Here is a 22,683-nt window from a genome sequence, read left to right on the forward strand (position 1 = left end):
TTCACGTGAATTTACGGCAGTCATCTACTGCATCCAATGCTCCCATTGTAGCTTGCCAATTGTTAGGTCTGCTTTGTTCATGAATGAGTGAGACAAACACCAGGCTGAGTCGAAATCAGGGTTCTTTGTTCTTTATTACCGGATTGTAACACTTGCGACCAACCATGTTAGTCGGAGAATGCATTCTGCCGTTATCAGCAAAATGGTGATTTTTTATACCCTTGGATATGTGCTTAGAACATCATCATATCATTACTTGTCCAATGACTAAAACTGTTGCTATCCTTTCCCTGCTAGCTTCCTGCCTCTCAATCCATCAATGTCTCTCTTATCTTGTAAGTACAAGGATGCATTCACATCTTGTTACAGCCCTGTACATTCCCATCTCATGATGTTTTACCTAACAGGAGTACAAGGACACCTCCCCTTCTTGTTACTGCCCTGTACAGGGTAACTCCCTACACATTCCCATCTCATGATGTTTTACCTTACACTACCTCAGAGAGATGAGCACCTTTGGACTTCCAGTGACCAACCATTTCAATTCTGCACCCCACTCCCACACTGACATGGCTACCCATGGCCTCATGCCCTCCCAAACCAAGGCCACCAGTAAATTGGAGGAGCAACACATAATATTCCATCCAGGCACTCTCCAAACAGATGACATTAATACCAACTTCTCTGGTTTCTGCTAGCCCACTCCCCATTCTCCCTCTCTTCCCCATCCCTCTGTCTCCTTTCCTCCAGCACTCACCCCTTCCCTCTCCATTCATGGATGCACCCCCTCCCCCCATTTGCTGGTGTGCCTTCCCTCACTCATCCATCTATTATCCTCTTGCCTGTGGTACTGTGCTCCTCCCCCCCCCTCTTGCCCCCCACAATTTTGTTTGGGTGCCTGCCTACATTTTCCTCATACCTTGATGAAGGGCTCAAGCCTGAAATGCCAGTTATGTATCTTTATCTTTGCTATATAAAGGAGTACAGCATAATGTTGAAGACGTAGCTGCACTGGGTAGGGCGTATCTCTAGGATGGAGGATAATCGCCTGCCCAAGGTTGTGCTGTATGGTGAACTCTCCACAGACCACTACAGAGAGGCTCTACAAAAGAGGTACAAAGACTCTCTAAATAAATCCCTTGGTGCTTGTCACATTCACCGTCGCCAGTGTTCTACTCTAGCCTCCGATTACGTGGCCTGGTGACACACCATTCACCAGTCCATCTACTCCTTCGAGAACACACACACGGCTAGCCTTGAGGACAAAAGGAGATGGAGGAAAAACTGTGACACAGCAGCACCAAACCCAGAACAGAATTTCCCTTGCAGCTGCTGTGACTGGGCATGTCTGTCCCACATTGGCCTCGTAAGCAACCAGCATGCCTGCAGCAGTCGTGGACAGCCTCCTTCCTAAATCTTCATTTGCAAAGCCAAGCCATGATGAATAAAGTACATTATTTGATGGGCTGAATTTCTCCATCGTTGTGTTTTTACTTTTAGGTATATTTGCTTATATTGCAGCCTCTTTTAATATAACAAAAAAGAAAGGATGCTTAAAAGCTGAGATCAAGGTGTGGCAAAATGTGTTCACTGTGCTGGTTTCCACTATATTTCCTTTACAACAAAGTGACTGGAATTTTAAAAAAAATGTCTGAAAGAAACTTGATATCTGACTATAGCGAGTTCAAGAGATTCCAGGAATTGCATGTAATACAGGTTATTAGACAGTAGTATCAACTCATTGTTAATTTTATGAAAACAGCATGCCAACATTAACCTCCTTTGAAGAATATAGGATTTCCACACTAATTCCATATTCCACAGAAAATTGTCCAAACAAGTATAAATACTCTTAATGTTATTTCTTTCTTCTTTGGCTTGGCTTCACGGACGAAGATTTATGGAGGGGGTAAAAAGTCCACGTCAGCTGCAGGCTCGTTTGTGGCTGACAAGTCCGATGCGGGACAGGCAGACACGATTGCAGCGGTTGCAGGGGAAAATTGGTTGGTTGGGGTTGAGTGTTGGGTTTTTCCTCCTTTGCCTTTTGTCAGTGAGGTGGGCTCTGCGGTCTTCTTCAAAGGAGGTTGCTGCCCGCCAAACTGTGAGGCGCCAAGATGCACGGTTTGAGGCGTTATCAGCCCACTGGCGGTGGTCAATGTGGCAGGCACCAAGAGATTTCTTTAGGCAGTCCTTGTACTTTTTCTTTGGTGCACCTCTGTCACGGTGGCCAGTGGAGAGCTCGCCATATACACGATCTTGGGAAGGCGATGGTCCTCCATTCTGGAGACGTGACCCATCCAGCTGCTAATCAACCAATGTGGCCCAGGAAACAAGCAATTAAGTGTGGAGTCTTGGTTCTTCAATTGTGAATTGTCCATGTTCTTGTTAAACAATACTTTCTTAACTTGCTCTTGTCTCTCACTTTAGGACAGAATGCCCTGCTCTTGTCACAATAGTATTTGCTTAGTTTTTCCAGATAAATCTATGATCAATAATAACCCTAGGATTTTAATGGTGGGATTTGGTGAAGATTATGACATTGAATGTCATAATGTCTTTGTGTTGGAGAGGGTCATTACCTGGTTCTTTTTGCTGCTAATGTGCTTTCACGATTTACCAATCCGTGCTTTTTTTTTAATTTTTGCACTATGAGTCATATCAATAAACACATCCACAAATGATCATCATCAATTTATACGTAGTGACATTTTTTTCTTTTCCTCCACTTCCTCTCTCCCCTTCCCTTCATCAAAAATCAATAAATTATAAAACATTTAAAACAAATAAATAACCAAAAAAAAAGAAAAAAAATTATATCGTCTACTTTCACATATTTAAATCTTAATGTGCTCATAATTATGTTGTTTTACGAGATGGAGGTTTGTGGTCAGCATTCTCCGACACATTTTATGTATGCTTGAATGATGTCTAGGTCTTCATTATCTGAGTAGCAAATGGAATTAAATATTGCCCAATTATAATTCACATACCCAGGAAAGATCACAATTGAAACTGCTGAGGATGGTAAGACCTGGAACACTGATGAGGAATTCCTTCGATGCTGTATCTGTCTAGGCAAGTGAAGAGTTTTGCTTCACAATCCAGACATACCTTGTAGATGGAGAGGTTTTCGGGGGAATCAGTTATCACTTATCATGATAATACATGTCTCTGCAGCTCTAATACTTTTAGCACTTTACGGCACTGATCTTTTTTTTAATTTGGTCAAATTTTAATGAATAACTATGAATAGCTTTTAATCTGGATAGAAATGTATTTATCAATGGATATTGTTCACTTTTAGCAAAGAAGAAATGGCCTTGTTGTTGTGCACAGTTCAAAAATAATTGGGCTCCATTGTTCAAGTATGGACTTGCATGTTGGCCAAATTGCTGTTCTTAAACATGGATCCAGATTGAAGGAATGTGATCTTTACTTCTCAAGGAAACCATGCTCAACCTGCTTAAAGATGGTTTTAAATGGTAAGTGTGGTCAAAACATTTTTGTTGAGCGACATTTGCAGATAGCCTCATTATGTGCACGCACGACTAACTTCCAAATAAAATTATTTTCCTGGACTCATCTGGACAACTGCAGTTTGCTATGTATAGACTCTGTTGGCACTATCCTACTCATCAGAAGACCCTTTTGGACTGCAATGGGGGTTTCTGGGGGTGGTCAAAATAAGTGCAATCACAGTTAAAGATGAAAGTGAAATTTTGAAAGCATTTAAGCCAAAGACCTTGATTTAACAGAACAAAGCTCTGCTAAATTCAAAGTCATTTATTTGGTGTAATTGCCCTCACAGTGGTGTTAGATAGGAGATTTATGAATTTTAATGAAGTAGTATTGAGAACCAACTATAAACTTCGAAAAAAGCTGAAAGGCGATTAAATTTTTCAAAGCAAAATTAAAATATTCAAATACTAAGCATCTTTTCACCTGATTATGAAGTAATTTGCATCTGTCTTCATGCATTAAAAGTAATGGCAAAACCCTCCTGGTGCAGCTTGTTTGTGAATTTCCCACCACCTTAAATAATGATAGTGGAACATTTGGGAATAAGATTAGATGAAATGGCTCCAAACTGATAATTCTTTCAAACGAAGCTTTATATAAGATTTGTTTATAATTTAAACTCTTTTAAAAATATTGTTTAATTTTAGGTGGAGTGAATCGAATTTCTTACTGGCCTGGAGACCCAGAGATGAGTCTGGCTGAGGATAAGTTCATGAATATTTGCTTATCAGATGCAAAGTTAGATGCAAAAGCTGTGGAAAGACTCAAATCTAACAGTCGAGCTCGTGTCTGCATTTTACTTCAACCTCTGGCTTACAACATGTTGCAATTTGTAGAAGAGACTTCAAAAAAGTGTGAATTTTTCCAAATCCTGAACACCAAGGACTCTTCTTTTAAACACAAGGACAATTTTACTGAATGCCAAAGAAATAGATTGCAGGAATTTGAAAAAATATTCTTGATTACTGACAGTAACACCCACAAAGAAATTTTAAAGACTATTGGCTTAGAGAATGTGTGTGATGATGTCCATTTCACTAATTTAAGGCATAAAATGGAGGAGCTTGTTTTTTTGTTAGCAACCATCGACTGTAGTATTCCGATGTCCGGAATGTTCAATTGTGATGACTTAGATGGTGCATCCGAAGAGCACATAAACATTGAATTTCAAAACTTTGCAAGACACTGCATGGTTCAAGCCAGGTTGTTGGCATATCGGACAGGTGAGATGATCAATGTGGTTTTCATACTACTTTCAACAAGTTTGGTATAATCCTAGTAATGTATAAAGATAACTGTGCTCTTTTACCCATATTTGCAAATAGGGAAAGAGACTTTAATTTGTCAAGAACCCTTCATGATCTCAGAATGATTCGAAGTGTTATTAAGGTACAGGTATTGTTGTAGATAGTAATTGTGGAAGAAGGCTGTCTTCATAAAAGCTTTCAAGTTTATCAACTGAGAGATTATGGAATACTATATCCTCTTCAAATTTGCATGTCACCATAAATTTAAAAAAAATCATTTTGGCAAGTTGACCAAGCTTCTGCAAAGTTATCTAATCTGAAATTCCATTCTGCAAATACTATTCTTTTTTTTTTAAATTTTTTATTTTTCACACCATAAATCACATTAGCCATGATATACACTTTTTCTTTTTCACACATATACAGTGACTTTTTCTCCCCCCCCTCCCTCCTCCCAAGCCACCCCCCCACCCCCCCCCCCCTCTCATCCATTTTAGGTATACAATCTAGGTTGCATTAAACCAGTCAGACAATGTTGTCATTCAACAAAAATACACCAGAAATTCTACTGAGTCCATTCTTTTCTTTCCTTCTCCTTCCATCAACTTAGGTAATGTTTGTCCCCGGTAGGTTTTCGCTGTTGTATTTAATGTAAGGCTCCCATACTTGTTCGAATATTTCAATATTATTTCTTAAACTATATGTTATTTTTTCTAATGGAATACATTTATTCATTTCTATATACCATTGTTGTATTTTCAAATTATCTTCCAATTTCCAGGTTGACATAATACATTTTTTTGCTACGGCTAGGGCTATCTTAACAAATCTTTTTTGTGCATCCTCCAAATCAATTCCAAATTCTTTGTTTTTTATGTTACTTAGGAGAAAGATCTCTGGATTCTTTGGTATATTGTTTTCTGTTATTTTATTTAATATCTGATTGAGATCATCCCAAAATTTTTCTACTCTCTCACATGTCCAGATTGCATGAATTGTTGTTCCCATTTCTTTTTTACATCGAAAACATCTATCAGATACTGTTGGGTCCCATTTATTTAACTTTTGTGGTGTAATGTATAGTCTATGTAACCAATTATATTGTATCATACGTAGCCTCGTATTTATTGTATTTCTCATCGTTCCAGAACATAATTTCTCCCATGTTTCCTTTTTTATCTTTATATTTAAATCTTGTTCCCATTTTTGTTTAGTTTTACCATTTGTTTCCTCATTCTCCTTTTCTTGCAGTTTAATATACATATTTGTTATAAATCTTTTGATTAACATTGTATCTGTAATCACATATTCAAGGTTACTTCCCTCTGGTAAACTCAAATTGCTTCCTAATTTATCCTTCAAGTAGGATCTCAGTTGGTAATATGCCAGCGCTGTATCTCCAGTTATATTGTACTTATCTCTCAAATACTATTCTTAAAGTAATTCTTGGATTTTTAATTGACCGGGTTTCAGATATATTGTCAGAGTAATACATGACATCACATACAACCCTGAGATTCTTTTTCCTGTGAGCGAGGCAGAATTACGGTGCAAAATAATCTGTACACAATGTATACTTGTAAACAAATAAATGTAAACAACTGTGCAATATATAGAGAATAAAACAATAACAAGTAAGAGTCCTTAAATGATTCCCTAATTGAGTTTAATGTTAATGAGTCTGATGGTGGAGGGGTAGCAGCTATTCCTGAACCTGGTTGTGCGAGTCTTGTGGCACTTGTACCTCCTTCCTTGATGGTAGCAGCGAGAACAGAGCGTGTACTCAATGGTGTGGATCCCTGATGATTGCTGCTGCTGTCTAACTGTAGCATTTTTCATAGATGTTCTCAATGGTGGGAATGGTTTTGCCTGTGATGTCCTGGGCTGTGTCCACTACTTTTTGCAGGGGTTCACTTTGCTTTACATAGTGTCAGGTTTCACATATAAATGAGTAGTATCAGTTTGATATCTCCACTAGTTTGCCATCCCCTTTTCAGGCAGGTGGAATTGGTGTAGAAAGGCAAAAAAGATTGGGATGACGTGGTGGACCAGAGGACCCATTTTTGTGTGGTAAATCTCTGGTGTCAGGTTGCTCATCCAACCTTGTCATTTAGTCTGTTATTTGGGAACACACATGCTTTGGTTTTCCAATCATATTTGGTATCCTTGCTACAAGTTCCATCCTTCTCCACCGCAGTATTTTATCATTTTTGATTTTACCCCACTGCTGATCATTGAACATGAACGCAACAGTGTATATATCAGTCAGCAAGGTGAATTTCTTACCGGTCAGGTAATGGCACCAGTGCCGCACTGCCTCAACAATGGCTTGGACCTCTTTTATGACTGAGGAGTGTTGAATCTCAGGGCCCTACAGGATGCGTGGAAAAAAATGTGACTGGCCTGCCAGCCTGATTAAGGGTGGTTGCCAGGGTGAAGTCTAATGCATCAATTTCCACCTGAAAAGGGGTGGATTTGTCCACAGCATGCATTGTGGCCTTAGCAATGTTGGACTTGATGCAATTGAAGGCTGCACAAGCCTCCTCTGGCAGAGGGAAGGGCGTAGATTTGATAAGTGGGCAGGCCTTGTCTGCATAATTGGGTACCCACTGAGCATAATAGGAGAAAAACCCAAGGCATCTCTTCAGCCTTGAGGCTGTGTGGAAGGGGAAGCCCCAAGAGTGGCCGCATATGCTCTGGGTCCAGGCCAATGACACCATTCTCCACGACACAGCCAAGGATGTCCAGGCGAGTTGTGCAGAACACTCACTTGGCTTTGTTGTATGTCAGATTAAGAGCTTGGCTGTCTCTAGAAATCTCTGGAGATTGGCATCATGGTCCTGCAGGTCATGGCTGCAGATGATGACATTATCGAGATATGGGAAAGTGGCTCACAACTCGTACTGATCCACTATATGGTCTGCTGGAAGACCGAGACGCAGTTTGTGACACCAAAGGGGACCCGCAGGAAGTGGTAGAGGCAGCCATCTGCCTCCTACCTCATATATTGACAGTCCTCTGGGTAGATGGGTAACTGATAATATGCTGACTTTAGGTTGATGGTCAAAAATACCTGATACTGGGCAATTTTGTTGACCATGTTGGCAATTCATGGAAAGTGGTATGTGTCCAATTGAGTGCATCTATTGATGGTCTGACTGTCAGTGATGACCATTCTATTCTTTTCCCTGTTCCACACGACCACTACCTGTCCTCTCCAAGGGCTATTGCGGCTTGAATAACTCCTTTCTTAGGTAAGAGATGTACCTCTGCCCGGATGAAGGCTCTGTCCGTGGCACTGTTCCGTCTACTTTTAGTGGCCATTGGTTTGCAGTCAGGGGTGAGGCTGGCAAATAGCAATGGAATGGGGACTTTAAGTGTGGCGAGTCATGCATGATGAGTGATTCGGTTGGTGGACGTGTTGGTGAGGGGTGAATCAAACACAAACATCATGCTTTTAAAGTGACATTGAAAATCAAGCCCCAACAATACAGCAGCTGTGACGTTACCATCAGTCTAAAGTTGTCATATGCAGTACCCCACACCAATAAAGTCACAATACAGAAACCCCGAACATCCGCTGAATACGACTTGGATGCCAAGGAGACCTTCTAATTTATTGGCAGTACTGTGAGGGAGAGGTGTCTAGATGTATAAAACTCTCCGTCCTCCTTTTATCAAACAAGCAACTCATCATGTGACCATTTACCTTGACGTCCATCATCGACCCAGTGAGTTGGTGCGGACTGTCTTGGTTGAAGATGATGGAGGCTCGAGTTGTGTCATTGCACATCCCTGCAGCAGTAGATGACGGTGTCCAAGATGGTGGCTCCCAGGCCTGCATGTGGTGTAGCTGAGTCATGAAGATGACATCTAAGATGGTAGCCCCCATGAATTGCACATGGCACTGCTGGCCTCGGGTGATAGCGGTGTTGTGGAAGATGACTCCCACGATCCGCACATGGCACTGATAGGAAGGGGTTTGGCCTTGCACACTTTGGTGTAGTGGCCCTTCTTCCCGCAGCTGGAGCAGTTGAATCTTTCGCTGGGCAGTGGTTCCTCTGATGCTTGCCCAAGACTGCAGAAGTAGCACTTTGGGAGTTCCCGGAACACTGCATCTGTGGTCGGGTCGTTACCAGAGCCAGTTGAGAGCATCGGAGCCTTTCGGGGAACATTGCTGCTGTAGTCTGGTCGTTAATGGAACAGGGGTGTGGTGGTGCGACTGGGGGAACCACGAGGTGGCTGCGTTGTCGGTCAAGAGAGCCACCTCCAGCATATCTGCCAGCTCAACTGCTCTCAAGGTGCCATCCCTGATCATGGAGTAGACCAGGGTGCCGATCCGAGAGTGGTGTACTTGCAGTTTATTGGTCTCTGATCGCACAGTGATTGAGATAAAACACAGGATTCTGTTGACACAGTGGTTAAGTGAGAAAACAGTGATAGAGGAGGCTTGCAGGAATGCTTCAAAACAACACAGCTAGTTCGAATCTGGTAGATCCCTCAGGCACTTGAGGGTCACTTTTCTGGTTTGAGGATCTGCTCCATTGTAGAAAACATCAAGTGAATTAAATTCTATTTTCTTTGGCTTGGCTTCGCGGACGAAGATTTAAGGAGGGGTAATGTCCACGTCAGCTGCAGGCTCGTTTGTGGCTGACAAGTCCGATGCGGGACAGGCAGACACGATTGCAGCGGTTGCAGGGGAAAATTGGTTGGTTGGGGTTGGGTGTTGGGTTTTTCCTCCTTTGTCTTTTGTCAGTGAGGTGGGCTCTGCGGTCTTCTTCAAAGGAGGTTGCTGCCCGCCGAACTGAGGTGCCAAGATGCCCGGTTTGAGGCGATATCAGCCCACTGGCGGTGGTCAATGTAGCAGGCACCAAGAGATTTCTTTAGGCAGTCCTTGTACCTCTTCTTTGGTGCACCTCTGTCACGGTGGCCAGTGGAGAGCTCGCCATATAGCACGATCTCCATTCTGGAGACGTGACCTACCCAGCGCAGTTGGATCTTCAGCAGCGTGGATTCGATGCTGTCGGCCTCTGCCATCTCGAGTACTTTGATGTTAGGGATGAAGTCGCTTCAATGAATGTTGAGGATGGAGCGGAGACAACGCTGGTGGAAGTGTTCTAGGAGCTGTAGGTGATGCCGGTAGAGGACCCATGATTCGGAGCTGAACAGGAGAGTAGGTATGACAACGGCTCTGCTAATCTTTGTGAGGTTTTTCAGTTGGTTGTTTTTCCAGACTCTTTTGTGTAGTCTTCCAAAGGCGATATTTGCCTTGGCGAGTCTGTTGTCTATCTCGTTGCCGATCCTTGCATCCGATGAAATGGTGCAGCCGAGATAGGTAAACTGCTTGACCGTTTTGAGTTTTGTGTGCCCGATGGAGATGTGGGGGGGCTGGTAGTCATGGTGGGGAGCTGGCTGATGGAGGACCTCAGTTTTCTTCAGGCTGACTTCCAGGCCAAACATTTTGGCAGTTTCCGCAAAACAGGACGTCAAGCGCTGAAGAGCTGGCTCTGAATGGGCAACTAAAGCGGCATCGTCTGCAAAGAGTAGTTCACAGACAAGTTGCTCTTGTGTCTTGGTGTGAGCTTGCAGGCGCCCCACATTGAAGAGACTGCCATCCGTGCGGTACCGGATGTAAACAGCGTCTTCATTGTTGAGGTCTTTCATGGCTTGTCATGGCTTGTGTGGAGAAACCAGTAGGCTTTAATTTCCTTGAGAACATAGCATATCCCTGCTGTTTGGTTGTCCTGCACTGAGTTGCAGATGGCTTTATTCAGGAACCTGTGGCCAATAGGTATGCTTGACCGGATAATTATACATTACAGTGGTTTACCACAATTCCACCCCATACAAAAGTTGCATTTTTTGCAGATGGAAATGACTGCATGACATGCCTCCACTTTTACTTTATCTATTTTCTGATGAAGCTCTCAGAACATTTACCCACTTGACTTCCATAAAACCTTCTCCTTTTCTAGATATTTCATAGTACATCTCTGTGTTACGAGCCCAGACCCCAAAACCCAGCAGCAATAGATATTCACCAAGACAAATTGTTACTTAAACAAAAGTTGCTTTTAATTTTCTTTAAACATGAGAACAGAATCACACTTTAACTTATCACTATTTACTTAACTAACCTAACTTAACCCCCTTCTAATTCTAAGTGCACATGTATGTAATGTGTGTGTGTAAGTTCTAAAAAGTTATTTGATTCACAGTCCAATCTCACTTCTCATTCCTCCAAATTCACTGGTTGCAGGCAATTCTTATACTGTGCACAGAATTTAATATGTATAAAGTTCACCAGGCTTTTGTGCTTGAAAGGTAAATGGTTACCGCTCAGGAAGGTTCTTGTCAGTTTTCAGAGAGAGATTTGTTGTTCCAGGACCTCCACAACTGATTCCTTTTTAATCAGCCACTTGCCCCCTGAGGATTCTCCAGATGATAACCTCTTTATTTCAGGTCACCACAGAGTTCCTTTTTGTTTCACTTATTCCAAGTGAAACATTAGACAACCAGTCCTCTCCTCTTGCATGAACCACAAGGGCTATGACCAGGCTGAACTAAGCACTCACAATCCATCTTCCAAATGGGGTTTTCCACAGGCTTGCTAGCTTGTCCTGTTCCAGTCCAAGCTGCTGTTGCTAACTGTATCACTGTAGAAATGATCTCGATCTCTCTCTCTCTCTCTTTCACTGAAGAAGTGATCTCTCTCTTTCTCTCTCTCTCTTTCTTTCTCTCTCTGAGAGAAAGCCTGTTTGACTCTTTCTGATTGGAAAACCACCTGACCCTCTTAGAACAGCAAGTTCCCCTCCAGACAGAAGGCAGCTCTGACAAGCTCTTTCATCTGTTGCCTTTTGTAAACAACAATCTATTAGTGAAGTCTCCAAAGCTTTTGCAAAGGTTTCGCATTAGCAGAGCTCCAGTATTTCAAATAAGATCTGTTTTAAAGTGTTTGTATGTGACCTGCACTAACACAAATCTTTCCTAATTTATCTCCCAAAAACATATCTATATACTCTGTCACATCTGTGATATACTTTTGAATATTTCTCCATTTTAATAATGATATGAATACAGGATGTAACTAATTGCTTAGCAAGTTTTGAATTCTTAAAATTAAAATGATTGCTGGAGTAAGCCTGAAAAAAGATGGGGATTGGTTCAAATTGGTATTAACTGTTTGTCCGGGAGTTTTTTTAAATCTGCATTTCCTTTGGGGTTTTTAATTTGAGAAAATGGTCACTTTTTTACAATAAGTGCATATAATAATGAGTATTCCTTTAGCTATTATTTGATACCCAAGATATTTCATAGTAAATATTATGTTTTTATAATTCATTTTAAAAATTAATAAATTAAGTTTTGTATCCAAGGATTCTTCTGAATAAACCATAGAATGGTTTGTACCATTTTTTAAAAATACTAACCCATTCCTGAATTTGTGTATTTCAGAGGATCAAAAGATTGGTGTTGGTGCAGTGATCTGGGCAGAAGGAAAGTCGGTAAGTTTTGGCTTTTTGTTTAGTATTTTTGTAAAAAATACCATAATGCCATTTTTCTGCTGAAGTAATTTGGCTTTTCATTTGGCTATGACTGTCATTATTACCCATTCAGAGCCAGCTCTTCAGCGCTTGACGTCCTGCTTTGCGGAAACTGCCAAAATGTTTGGCCTGGAAGTCAGCCTGAAGAAAACTGAGGTCCTCCATCAGCCAGCTCCCCACCATGACTACCAGCCCCCCCACATCTCCATCGGGCACACAAAACTCAAAACGGTCAACCAGTTTACCTATCTCGGCTGCACCATTTCATCAGATGCAAGGATCGACAATGAGATAGACAACAGACTCGCCAAGGCAAATAGCGCCTTTGGAAGACTACACAAAAGAGTCTGGAAAAACAACCAACTGAAAAACCTCACAAAGATAAGCGTATACAGAGCCGTTGTCATACCCACACTCCTGTTCGGCTCCGAATCATGGGTCCTCTACCGGCACCACCTACGGCTCCTAGAACGCTTCCACCAGCGTTGTCTCCGCTCCATCCTCAACATCCATTGGAGCGCTCACACCCCTAACGTCGAGGTACTCGAGATGGCAGAGGTCGACAGCATCGAGTCCACGCTGCTGAAGATCCAGCTGCGCTGGATGGGTCACGTCTCCAGAATGGAGGACCATCGCCTTCCCAAGATCGTATTATATGGCGAGCTCTCCACTGGCCACCGTGACAGAGGTGCACCAAAGAAAAGGTACAAGGACTGCCTAAAGAAATCTCTTGGTGCCTGCCACATTGACCACCGCCAGTGGGCTGATAACACCTCAAACCATGCATCTTGGCGCCTCACAGTTTGGCGGGCAGCAGCCTCCTTTGAAGAAGACCGCAGAGCCCACCTCACTGACAAAAGGCAAAGGAGGAAAAACCCAACACCCAACCCCAACCAACCAATTTTCCCTTGCAACCGCTGCAATCGTGTCTGCCTGTCCCGCATCGGACTGGTCAGCCACAAACGAGCCTGCAGCTGACGTGGACTTTTTACCCCCTCCATAAATCTTCGTCCGCGAAGCCAAGCCAAAGAAAGAAAGAAAAGACTGTCATTATTTCACATGATAGAAGCTTTTTGTCATAAATTCTAAATCACTAGTTATGTAAGACTGTATGACCAAGGTCAGTTCCACCCTTCACCAATGCCTATATGTGAACTTTAGTCAGAAAATTAGGACAATTTAGACTTTTATTTTCTCTTTCTTTCTTTCTTCAGTCAATTGTATCATACTTGTTGCACCCTCCACCTTCCTTTGAATCAACACAAATAAGGAATAAAAGATGATATATTTTTAAGGATAAGTGCCCATAGCAATTAAAGACAAAATTAGAAACATTTTAGCCCACCAGACTATGACTGAGAAACCAGAGAGCAACTCAGTGAAACTAATTTTATAGTTTAAACCAATAATAAATAACATTAACACATTTCATGACACATGTTCACAATAAATCTGATTCAAATAACATACGAGGAACTTAATTCACAAATGCACTAATTGTTCCCATTTAATAAATTACTTTTACAAATTGTATAAATTATTAATTTCCACTCATTAAAAGTTCAATTTTATTTATTAACTATTTTAAAAAAGAGGTGGATACCTGTCAAAGGAAGGCAGTAGGAAAATAGATATTTTGTATAATCTTCATGATCTTGGAACATATCAAAGTGTTCCACAGACCCCTTAAATAACTTTGAAATGTGGTCATTGTTATCATGTGGGAAATGTCCCAGAAAGCCCCTTCAACAGGAATGGGATGAAATGTTTTGGTGATGTTGGTTGAGAATAGCAGGAAGAACTCCCTTTTCTTGGACTAAACTTGCTGTATATTGGCAATAGCTTTTCCACAGTAAATCTCAATGTATGCTATCATGGACTAACAGTAGCCATGTTATGGATAGTAATTTAATAAAGGATAAATATGTTTTCAATTCAGTACTTTGCCCAAGGTTGTTGTTGGTTTCTGCTCACGTGATATTTTGAGAATATCTGTGCATTCTCCCCACCTATTCTAGTAAGTGTGAAGCCCTTGCCATTTGAGTTGGGTGAAGATATTTTGAATGACAATATACACCTCTAGTCTGAAGAGCATTATTTTCTATGCCTGTCTAACTATTTATTTAATAGGTTTTGATGTTGTCCATTGGATTAAAATTAGGATTCCAATATCTGCAGTCTGTTGTGACTTCATATGAAACATCTAAAAATAATTTTGAGTGTGCAGACATTCTGAATATCTGCTGTAGCTGAAACTAAGATCTCTGCCTGAAACTGTCTTAAGGAATGCAATGAGTAGATAGAAGTATCCCCAACTGATACACTTTAACATGTATTAAAACAGAATAGATTGTAAAAGTAAGGATATGTACCTGAATTTAGCCAAAGATTTATTTTCCATGAACCATTATACTAGCCAGTGTCCTTACAGCACTCATAATTAATCTTTCCTCAGTTCTCATCAAATAATTAATTTATCTTTATTGTAGAATAATTGTGATGGAACAGGAGCAAGGTATCTGATTGGATGTGGTTATAATGCCTATCCAACAGGGTCAGAATATGCAGACTTCCCTCAGGTGGATGAGAAGCAGCAGAAAGACAGAGAAGCAAGGAAGTTTCGATACATTATACATGCTGAGCAAAATGCTTTAACTTTCAGGTAAGCCCTCAAATCACTTTGCAATTTACTTTTACAACATTGACTATCTTAAGTTCATCACTGCATAAAACATTTTAAAAACACTTGTCCTTGTATAATGTAATTAACAACAATAATACAGTGATCATTTGGTGGGAGGGGGAGTCAAAGATGGAGAGGGTGAGCAAATTTAAATTCCTGGGAGTCACTATCTCAGAGGACCTTTCCTGGACCGAGAGGACGAATGTCATCATAAAGAAAGCACAACAGCATCTCTTCTTTATCAGTAGTTTCCGGAGGTTTGGTAAGACATCAAAAACCTGGGCAAACGTTGACAGATGCGTAGTGGAAAGGATGCTGACCATCTGCATCATAGCCTGCTGTGAGAGCACCAGTGCCTCTGAACGGAAGGCTCTCCAAAAGGTAGTGGACACAGCCCAGTACATCACAGGCAAAACTCTCCCCACCATCGAGAAAATCTTCATGGAATGTTGCCAATGAGAACAACAGCACTCCTTAAGGATTCACACCACCCAGGACATGCTGTGTTCTCACTCCTGCCATCAGGAAAGAGGTATAGGTGCCACAAGACTCGCACCACCAGGTTCAGGAATAGTTGCTACCCCTCCACTATCAGATTCCTAAACAACAAACTCAATCAAAGACTCATTTAAAGACTCTTACTTTGTACATTATATTGTTGAATATTTTCTGTATTGCACAGTTTGTTTACATTTCTCTCTTTTGTATATGTATCTTTTCTTGAGTACAGTTTTTATTGAGTACAGTTCTTGAGTACAATAAATCTGAAATCTAATTTGAACTACTAATAAGGAGAAATTCTGCCTGGCCAGCTGGAAGAAAAATTTTCAGGGTTGTGTGTGATGTCATGTATATACCCTGACAATTAATCTGAAATTTAAGATAGGATATCTCAAAATGCTTTACACTAAAGTAACACTTTTCAGAAGTATCTTCTTCCTAGGCAGGATTGAGACTAATTTGTTTCCATTCTGGTTTCTAAGGCGACCAAGCCCAATGTTGAAATCCCAAACTATTCCACAAATGGGGCAGGTAGTTTGTTTTTGGTGCCCTCCTTTTGGATGTTTACACTGGGACTCTGTATGTTCTTAATGCATGGACTTGAAATTCTCAATATAATTCCAAATGGATCCCTCTCTCCTTTGAGTAGTCTTGGACCAGGATTTCCAAGACTTTGAACATATAATGGAATTTTGCCTGTTCTCTGTTCTGGTAATCTTCACACAGTAATCATTCTAAGAATAGCAATGACAAATTTTGTCACATTTAAATCTTTCAAACAGCAGAATCATGTAATCTGGTGGTTTCAAAGAGACCTGCCAGCCACCAGCCATCTGCATCTACAGGAGAAATTGCTGACCTCCACAAAAATCTGAAGGGCATGTGTGACTGAACATTAAGGCACTGGACACACAGTTGATTCCAGTGGCAGAGCAATGAGATGCCAGAAAGAGGGTGGGGAATGAACTTTGAATCCAGCTCTCAGCTTTACAGTAGGAAGGCCTGGGACTGGAAATGAACTCATTAGAATGGGGCCACTGACCCTATGGAAAAAGGTAAATGCCTTGTATTTTACTTTCTTTTAAGGTGTTTAAATATTTTCTTTGTTTTAATAGAAAATATATTCTTTTAATTATTTATATCAATTTGATTTGTCTCTGACATCTAACAGTTGGCAAATTGATCCAAATTTGTTATTGTGTACTGCATCAGGGCCTCAGTGGGTGATTATGCTGCTTGATGATTCCTTGTTGGCCTGTTACTTGTTACCTTAGCTGTGGGGAGACAACTAATACAGCCCACCACATCAAGAAAAATTAAAAGACTGGATAGGGTTTGTTGGGGCCTGGATGCAGAATACTGGCCCATTGTATTAGGAAAATTAATAGTTGAATCATTGTAAAGTTAGCTAAGAGTTCATGACTCTCTCAAAAAAAGCTAAATGTAGAATCTGAAAGTTTGTAGGAAAATCCAAAAATGAGAGGAATTAAAGAGTAATTGTTTAGACAGTTCCGAGCATAAATGCTACTTTAATGTGTTTTTGTATAATGCATGATTTATCAGTCGACAGGTACTCGTACAAATTGGAAGGTAAGTGTGGGAAGAGAGGGAAAGTATCTTCTGGCTCGTGCTCAATTGAAATGTTTGTTGTTGCATGCAAAAAGCTTTGTTTTGCGTGCTATCCAGGAAAGTCAACACATACAGCAGGTAGTGCAATAACAAGTAAATAAACAACAGTGGAGGGAGTAAACCAAATAGTGCAGGTATAGAGAAAAGTTTTTTTTTTAAATTGTGTACAGGTTAAAGAGAAAAATCTAATCAAAAACAGTGAAAGGGCATCATCTTTTGCCAATGTGAGAGCCATTTAAGTCTGATAACAACAGGAAAGGAACTGTCCTTGAATTGGGATGCTCCTGTTTTCAGGCACATATATCTTCTGCTCAATGGAAGCAGAAAATGAGACTATGACAAGGGTACAATGGGTCCTTTATGTCAGTAGGTTTTCCGAGACAGTGGGAGATATAGACAGAGTTGTTGGAGGAGAAGTTTGCCTATGTGATGGCCTGAACTGAGTTTACAACACCCTGCAATTTCTTATGGTCTTGGGCAGAGCAGTTCCTGCAACAAGCTGTAGTGCATCTGGAGAGGATACTTTGTATGATACATTTGTAAAAGTTGGTGAAAGACTTCAGGTGCACATGGAATTTACTCGGGCTACTGTAAAAATAGTGTTTGGTGTACTTTCTTGATTTAACATTTATGTTGGACTAGGACAGGTTGTTTCTGATATGTACTCTAACAAACTGACGTTCTTCACCTCAGCAGCATTGCTACATGCAAGATGCTGTAATCTTGAACAAACAAGGAGAAACTGAAGGAACTAAATAAAACATTTACACATGGTGCTGTCTGACCCACTGAGTCCTTCCAGCATCTCATTGCTTGCTCAATGACCAGCTCCTTCATTTTGCTGACAATGAGGAAAAAAATTATTATCCCGCCACCATACTCTATCTCCTTCCTATTCTTTGCCTCCTTGTTTGAGATCTGGCCAACAACAGTCATCTCATCTGCAAACTTGTAGATGGAGTTAAATTCGTGTTTGGCCACACAGTAAACAGAAAGTATGGTAAGGGGCTGAGTATGCAACGTTATGCGGCATCAGTGTTAAGGATTATCATTGAGGAGATGTTGTCAACAATCCTCACGCTTGCAGTCTACAGGTCAGGAAGCAGACGATCCAGTTACAGAGGGGGATGCCCATGTGATGAATGCCTATGTCTCGGAGTTTGCTAGGGATTATTATGTTGAAGGCAATGCTGTAAATAAATGGATAGGATGTTTCTGGCTATAATGAACAAGGCACCTGGATATGTTCTTTGAAGGCTATTGGTAATAGTGTAACTTCACATCTTCTTGGGGTGGGATGCTGACTGCTGTCAGGATAGCTGAGGTGAATTCCCACAACAGATAAAGGGGACAGCATTGCATTGTTACAGCATAATATAAAGGACATGAAAGGTATATGGTTTGCCTTTATTCAATGGGTTTGAAACTATATAGAATGCTGCTTGACATTAAATAATTAATGTTAAGCTGCAATAGTATTACAAATTTTAAATCTTGTTCAACCTTATCTGTAGTGTACAGCTTAAAAAAAAAATCAGACTTATCCTATTTATTGCAGCTAAAGAAATCATATGACCTTACTCAGGGAGAGCAAGTTGAAACTAATAATGAGCCACTCTTCCAATCTAAGTTCAAATTCAAATCTTTTTGTTTTCAATTTGTGTCCAATTAGAACAAGCAATGGGGGACTTGATGTATTTGAGTCCTGAGGATATTCTTGAGAATATATGACAACATCTGGAGGAATATCAAGTTATAAACTGAAAATTTCATTCATTAAATATTAATTGTGTCTCTTTTGTAGATGTCAAGATATTAAAGAAGATGAAAAAACAATGATATTTGTTACCAAATGCCCTTGTGATGAATGCATACCCTTAATAAACAGTGCAGGAATCAAACAAATATATACAGGTGACCTCGATGCTGGCAAAGTAAAAGCTGATATATCCTATCAGAAATTCTCTGGTCTGCAAGGAGTGAAGAAGTTTACAGTAAGTATAACATATATATATTAAAATCACACAATAAAAATCCATAGAAGGTCAATCAATTCTTATTTATCGACATGGTCATTTTCAGATTGTTGCATCTGAGGATTGTATAAAATATTAAGATATTGCCCAGCCTTCATTTCAGTTGAAGAGACCTTAAGGCAGTATGGTATGCTGAGCTAATGAGATTGTGAGGTTTGAATCTTTTAGCTATTCACGAATGAGATTTTAGAGAAATTCTGGTAGGTGCCGTTTCACAGATAGCCATGCAGACACACAAATCCCAAATTCACTAGTTACTCTTTACTGGGGTTTGGTCAATTCTGCTTTGGATTCCTTATGGAGTCCAGACATAAAAGTGTAGATTTGCATTTTCCTACAACATGTGCTGAGGGTTGACATGCTTCAACTGTGCTTGTTTAAGTGTATTTATTTAATAGAGAAGAATGGCTACAGGAGATAGGGGAAAGTGTTGGATAATATACAGCTTTTTGAATTAATTAAATGCATTTCTTCTTTCTTCTGGCTATCCATCCAGTAGGATGATGATGGTTCCTTTCACTCGGTTTGTGGGGTTTGATATGAGGATCTCCCACTCCTTAGAAAGGAACAGCGTGTGCTTGAATGGATTTAGGTGAGTGGGGGTGCACAGGTGCAGATATCCCCTCCTGGATCCATCAGCATAGTGAGGTCTCTGATAGCTGGGGTGGATGGCCAGGCCAGGCCTCGATGCAAGGGATGCCCTTTCCGCGCTTCATGACACATTGATGGCCATTGACCCTACAAGAGGATTCTGCCCTTTAACAGGTCTTATTTTTCTTTTTTTAAAATATTTTACTTATCATTTTTCCAAACTCAAACAATTCCAGTAATTCGCAATACAACAATTACATTCATCAAATATGTTTACATTTTTTTATATTAGTCTGGTTTTATTCCCCCCTTCCCCCAACAGCACAAAAAACACTACAAGAAAAAAAATAAAAATACATTAACCATAAAGAAACTTGACTTGTATGAAAAGACTAAATACACTTACTTAACATAAGAAACAAGACGCTACTGACAAAGGACAAATAACAAATTAAAAGAGAAAATAAAATAAAAAACACATTAACCACGGGGTCTGCTGGATCTCAACACCTGTCCTTCAGGTTTTTTATATTCAGCTAGGCTTGACCTGGTTGGAATGGGGCCCCCCCCCCCACCAAAGGAGGAAGGACAAAAGGGGGGTGGGGGCGACAGGCACTGCAGCATAGGGGATCGCACTATATCCTTGTGCCTATGTCACGCAAGTAGGGTTACCAGTTTTAAGAAAGATTTCATTTTTTCCTTAGGTTATAAGTAACTTTCTCCAAAGGAACACATTTCTGCATTTCCATATTCCAATGCGCAATGCCCAAATGAGAATCCGACTTCCAGGTAACCGCTATGCACTTCCTGGCCACCTCCAGAGTGATTAATATGAATTGGATTTGAAATTTGGACAGCTTCGTTGTAAGTCTTATGTCCATGATATTTCCCGACAGGAATAACTCTGGGTCCTGTGAAAACTTTTTACCTATGATTTTTTTCTAGCGGTTGGCCTAGCTCTACCCAAACAGTAGAGCTTGGAGCATGACCAGGTTGAGTGCATAAAGGTTCCTGTCTCTATGCCTCACCTGGAACATTGGTCCAAAATTTCTGGTTACTTTTATTCAACTTCTGCAACGTGAAATATAGTAGGTGGTGAAAGTTACACTGTACCAGTCTATATCATGAGTAAATTATTGTGGTCATGCAATCATGACTTAGATCCGACCAGCACCATTCACTTATTGTAATACCTATGTCCAACTCCCATCTCTACCTTGATCGATGAAAACCTGGTTTTGGACCTTCTGCTTGGAACAGAGAATACTTTGCCAATATAAGTTTTTTTGTGTTCCCTCTTTGAATCAGTCTCACTTCACTCTGGGATGGCCATGGTTGGACCAAATTTGTCCCTCAAGAAATATCTTAACTGAAAGTAGCAAAAGAGTTTGATAAATTATATTTAATTCTTAACTGCTCAAATGACATGAGCTTCCCCTGTTCATCACAGTCCTTGAGACACCTAATCCCCCTTTGGCACCAGGTGTCCAGGATCTAGTTGTCAGTGGTATTAAATTATTCTGAGTCAGCGGGATTTTGGAGACAACCCCACCTTCTGGCCAATCCATTGGTTGATTTTATTCCACACATGTACTATGTGTTTTAGCAAGGGGTTGTCCTTTTTGCCCAATAACAATTTGGCATCCCATTTATAAATAAATTCTCGTGCTACTTTCTCACCCATTGTGTGCAGACCAATTTGTGCCCAGGATGGTGTACCTCCTTCATCAAAGAGCGAGGCGATCCACCTCAACTGGCCTGCCCAATAATATTTTTTGAAATCTGGTAAGTTCAATCCCTCCAGACTATAGTTCCATATTAATTCCTGCATGGAGACCCTGGCCACCGTTTTGTTCCAGAGGAATCTACTTGCCTGTGTGTTGAGCTTTTGAAAGAATCTCTGGAGCAACGCTATGGGAAAAGTCTGGGAGAAGTATTGGAACCTCGGCAACACATTCATTTTTACACAATTGACCCTGCCTATCAATGTGATAGGCAAGGTCATCCATCTATTTAAGTCCTCCTTAATTTTTTTTGAGCAAGGGGACGTAATTAAGATTGTACAAATTTGATAAATTTTTGTCTACCTTGATCCCCAGGTACTTAATCCCCATTTGTGGCCATCTCAATTGACTTTTCTTTTCCAATTCACTGTAGTCCCCCTTTATGAGTGGCATAATTTTGCTTTTATCCCAATTAATTCTATACCCAGAGATCTTCCTATAATCTTCCAGTGTGGAATGAAGCTTAACCAATGAGTTAACAGGGTCTGTCAGATATATCAGCACATCATCAACAAAAAGATTGATTTGATGTTCTTCCTGGCCTATTCTGAAGCCCTTGATGTCTGATCCCATCGAATAGCTTCCACCAATGGTTCAATAGATAATATGAATAGAGCTTGAGATAACAGACATCCCTGTCTACTAGATCTAGATAGTGGGATGCTGAAGATACTTGCCTATTGGTCAGAACTTTAGCCTTGGGCAAGTGATATAGTGCCCTAATCCAATTTATAAAAGTTGGTCCCAACCCCATTTTCTCCAGCACTTTAAATAAAAAGTACCATTCTAATTTGTCAAATGCTTTCTCTGCATCTAGGGCCACAGCTACACTGGGATCGCCCCTCGACTGTGCCAAGTGAATAATGCTGAACAGTCTGATTATATTATCTGCAGCCTGTTGCTTCTGCACAACGCCTGCTTGATCAATATTTATTAATTTTGGCAAATGTTTTGTCAATCTACCAGGGCTTTGGCAAGAATCTTATAGTCTGCATTCAGTAACGAGATGGATCTATAAGAAGACAGTTTTATTGGAGTCCCTGTCCTTTTTGGGAATTGCCATAATGATTGCCATTGAAAAGGATTCTGAAAGAATATGGGTCTCCCTCACCTGATCCATAACCTCAATCAAGAGGGGGGATGAAAAGA

General features: G+C 40.6%; 1 protein-coding gene across 2 annotated transcripts in view; it reads left to right on the forward strand.

The window, feature by feature from the left end:
• cdadc1 (cytidine and dCMP deaminase domain containing 1) overlaps positions 1–22,683 on the forward strand; it is a 62,944-nt gene that overhangs the window by 25,230 nt on the left and 15,031 nt on the right. For both annotated transcript variants that reach the window (XM_069889691.1, XM_069889690.1), the window contains exons 3-7: positions 3,305–3,482; positions 4,167–4,742; positions 12,222–12,271; positions 14,800–14,972; positions 18,928–19,117. In XM_069889691.1, the coding sequence (XP_069745792.1) occupies positions 3,305–3,482; positions 4,167–4,742; positions 12,222–12,271; positions 14,800–14,972; positions 18,928–19,117 (1,167 nt within the window). The remainder of the gene's footprint in view (positions 1–3,304; positions 3,483–4,166; positions 4,743–12,221; positions 12,272–14,799; positions 14,973–18,927; positions 19,118–22,683) is intronic.

Source organism: Narcine bancroftii, chromosome 7 (genome assembly GCF_036971445.1).
Source record: "Narcine bancroftii isolate sNarBan1 chromosome 7, sNarBan1.hap1, whole genome shotgun sequence".
NCBI lineage: Eukaryota > Metazoa > Chordata > Chondrichthyes > Torpediniformes > Narcinidae > Narcine > Narcine bancroftii.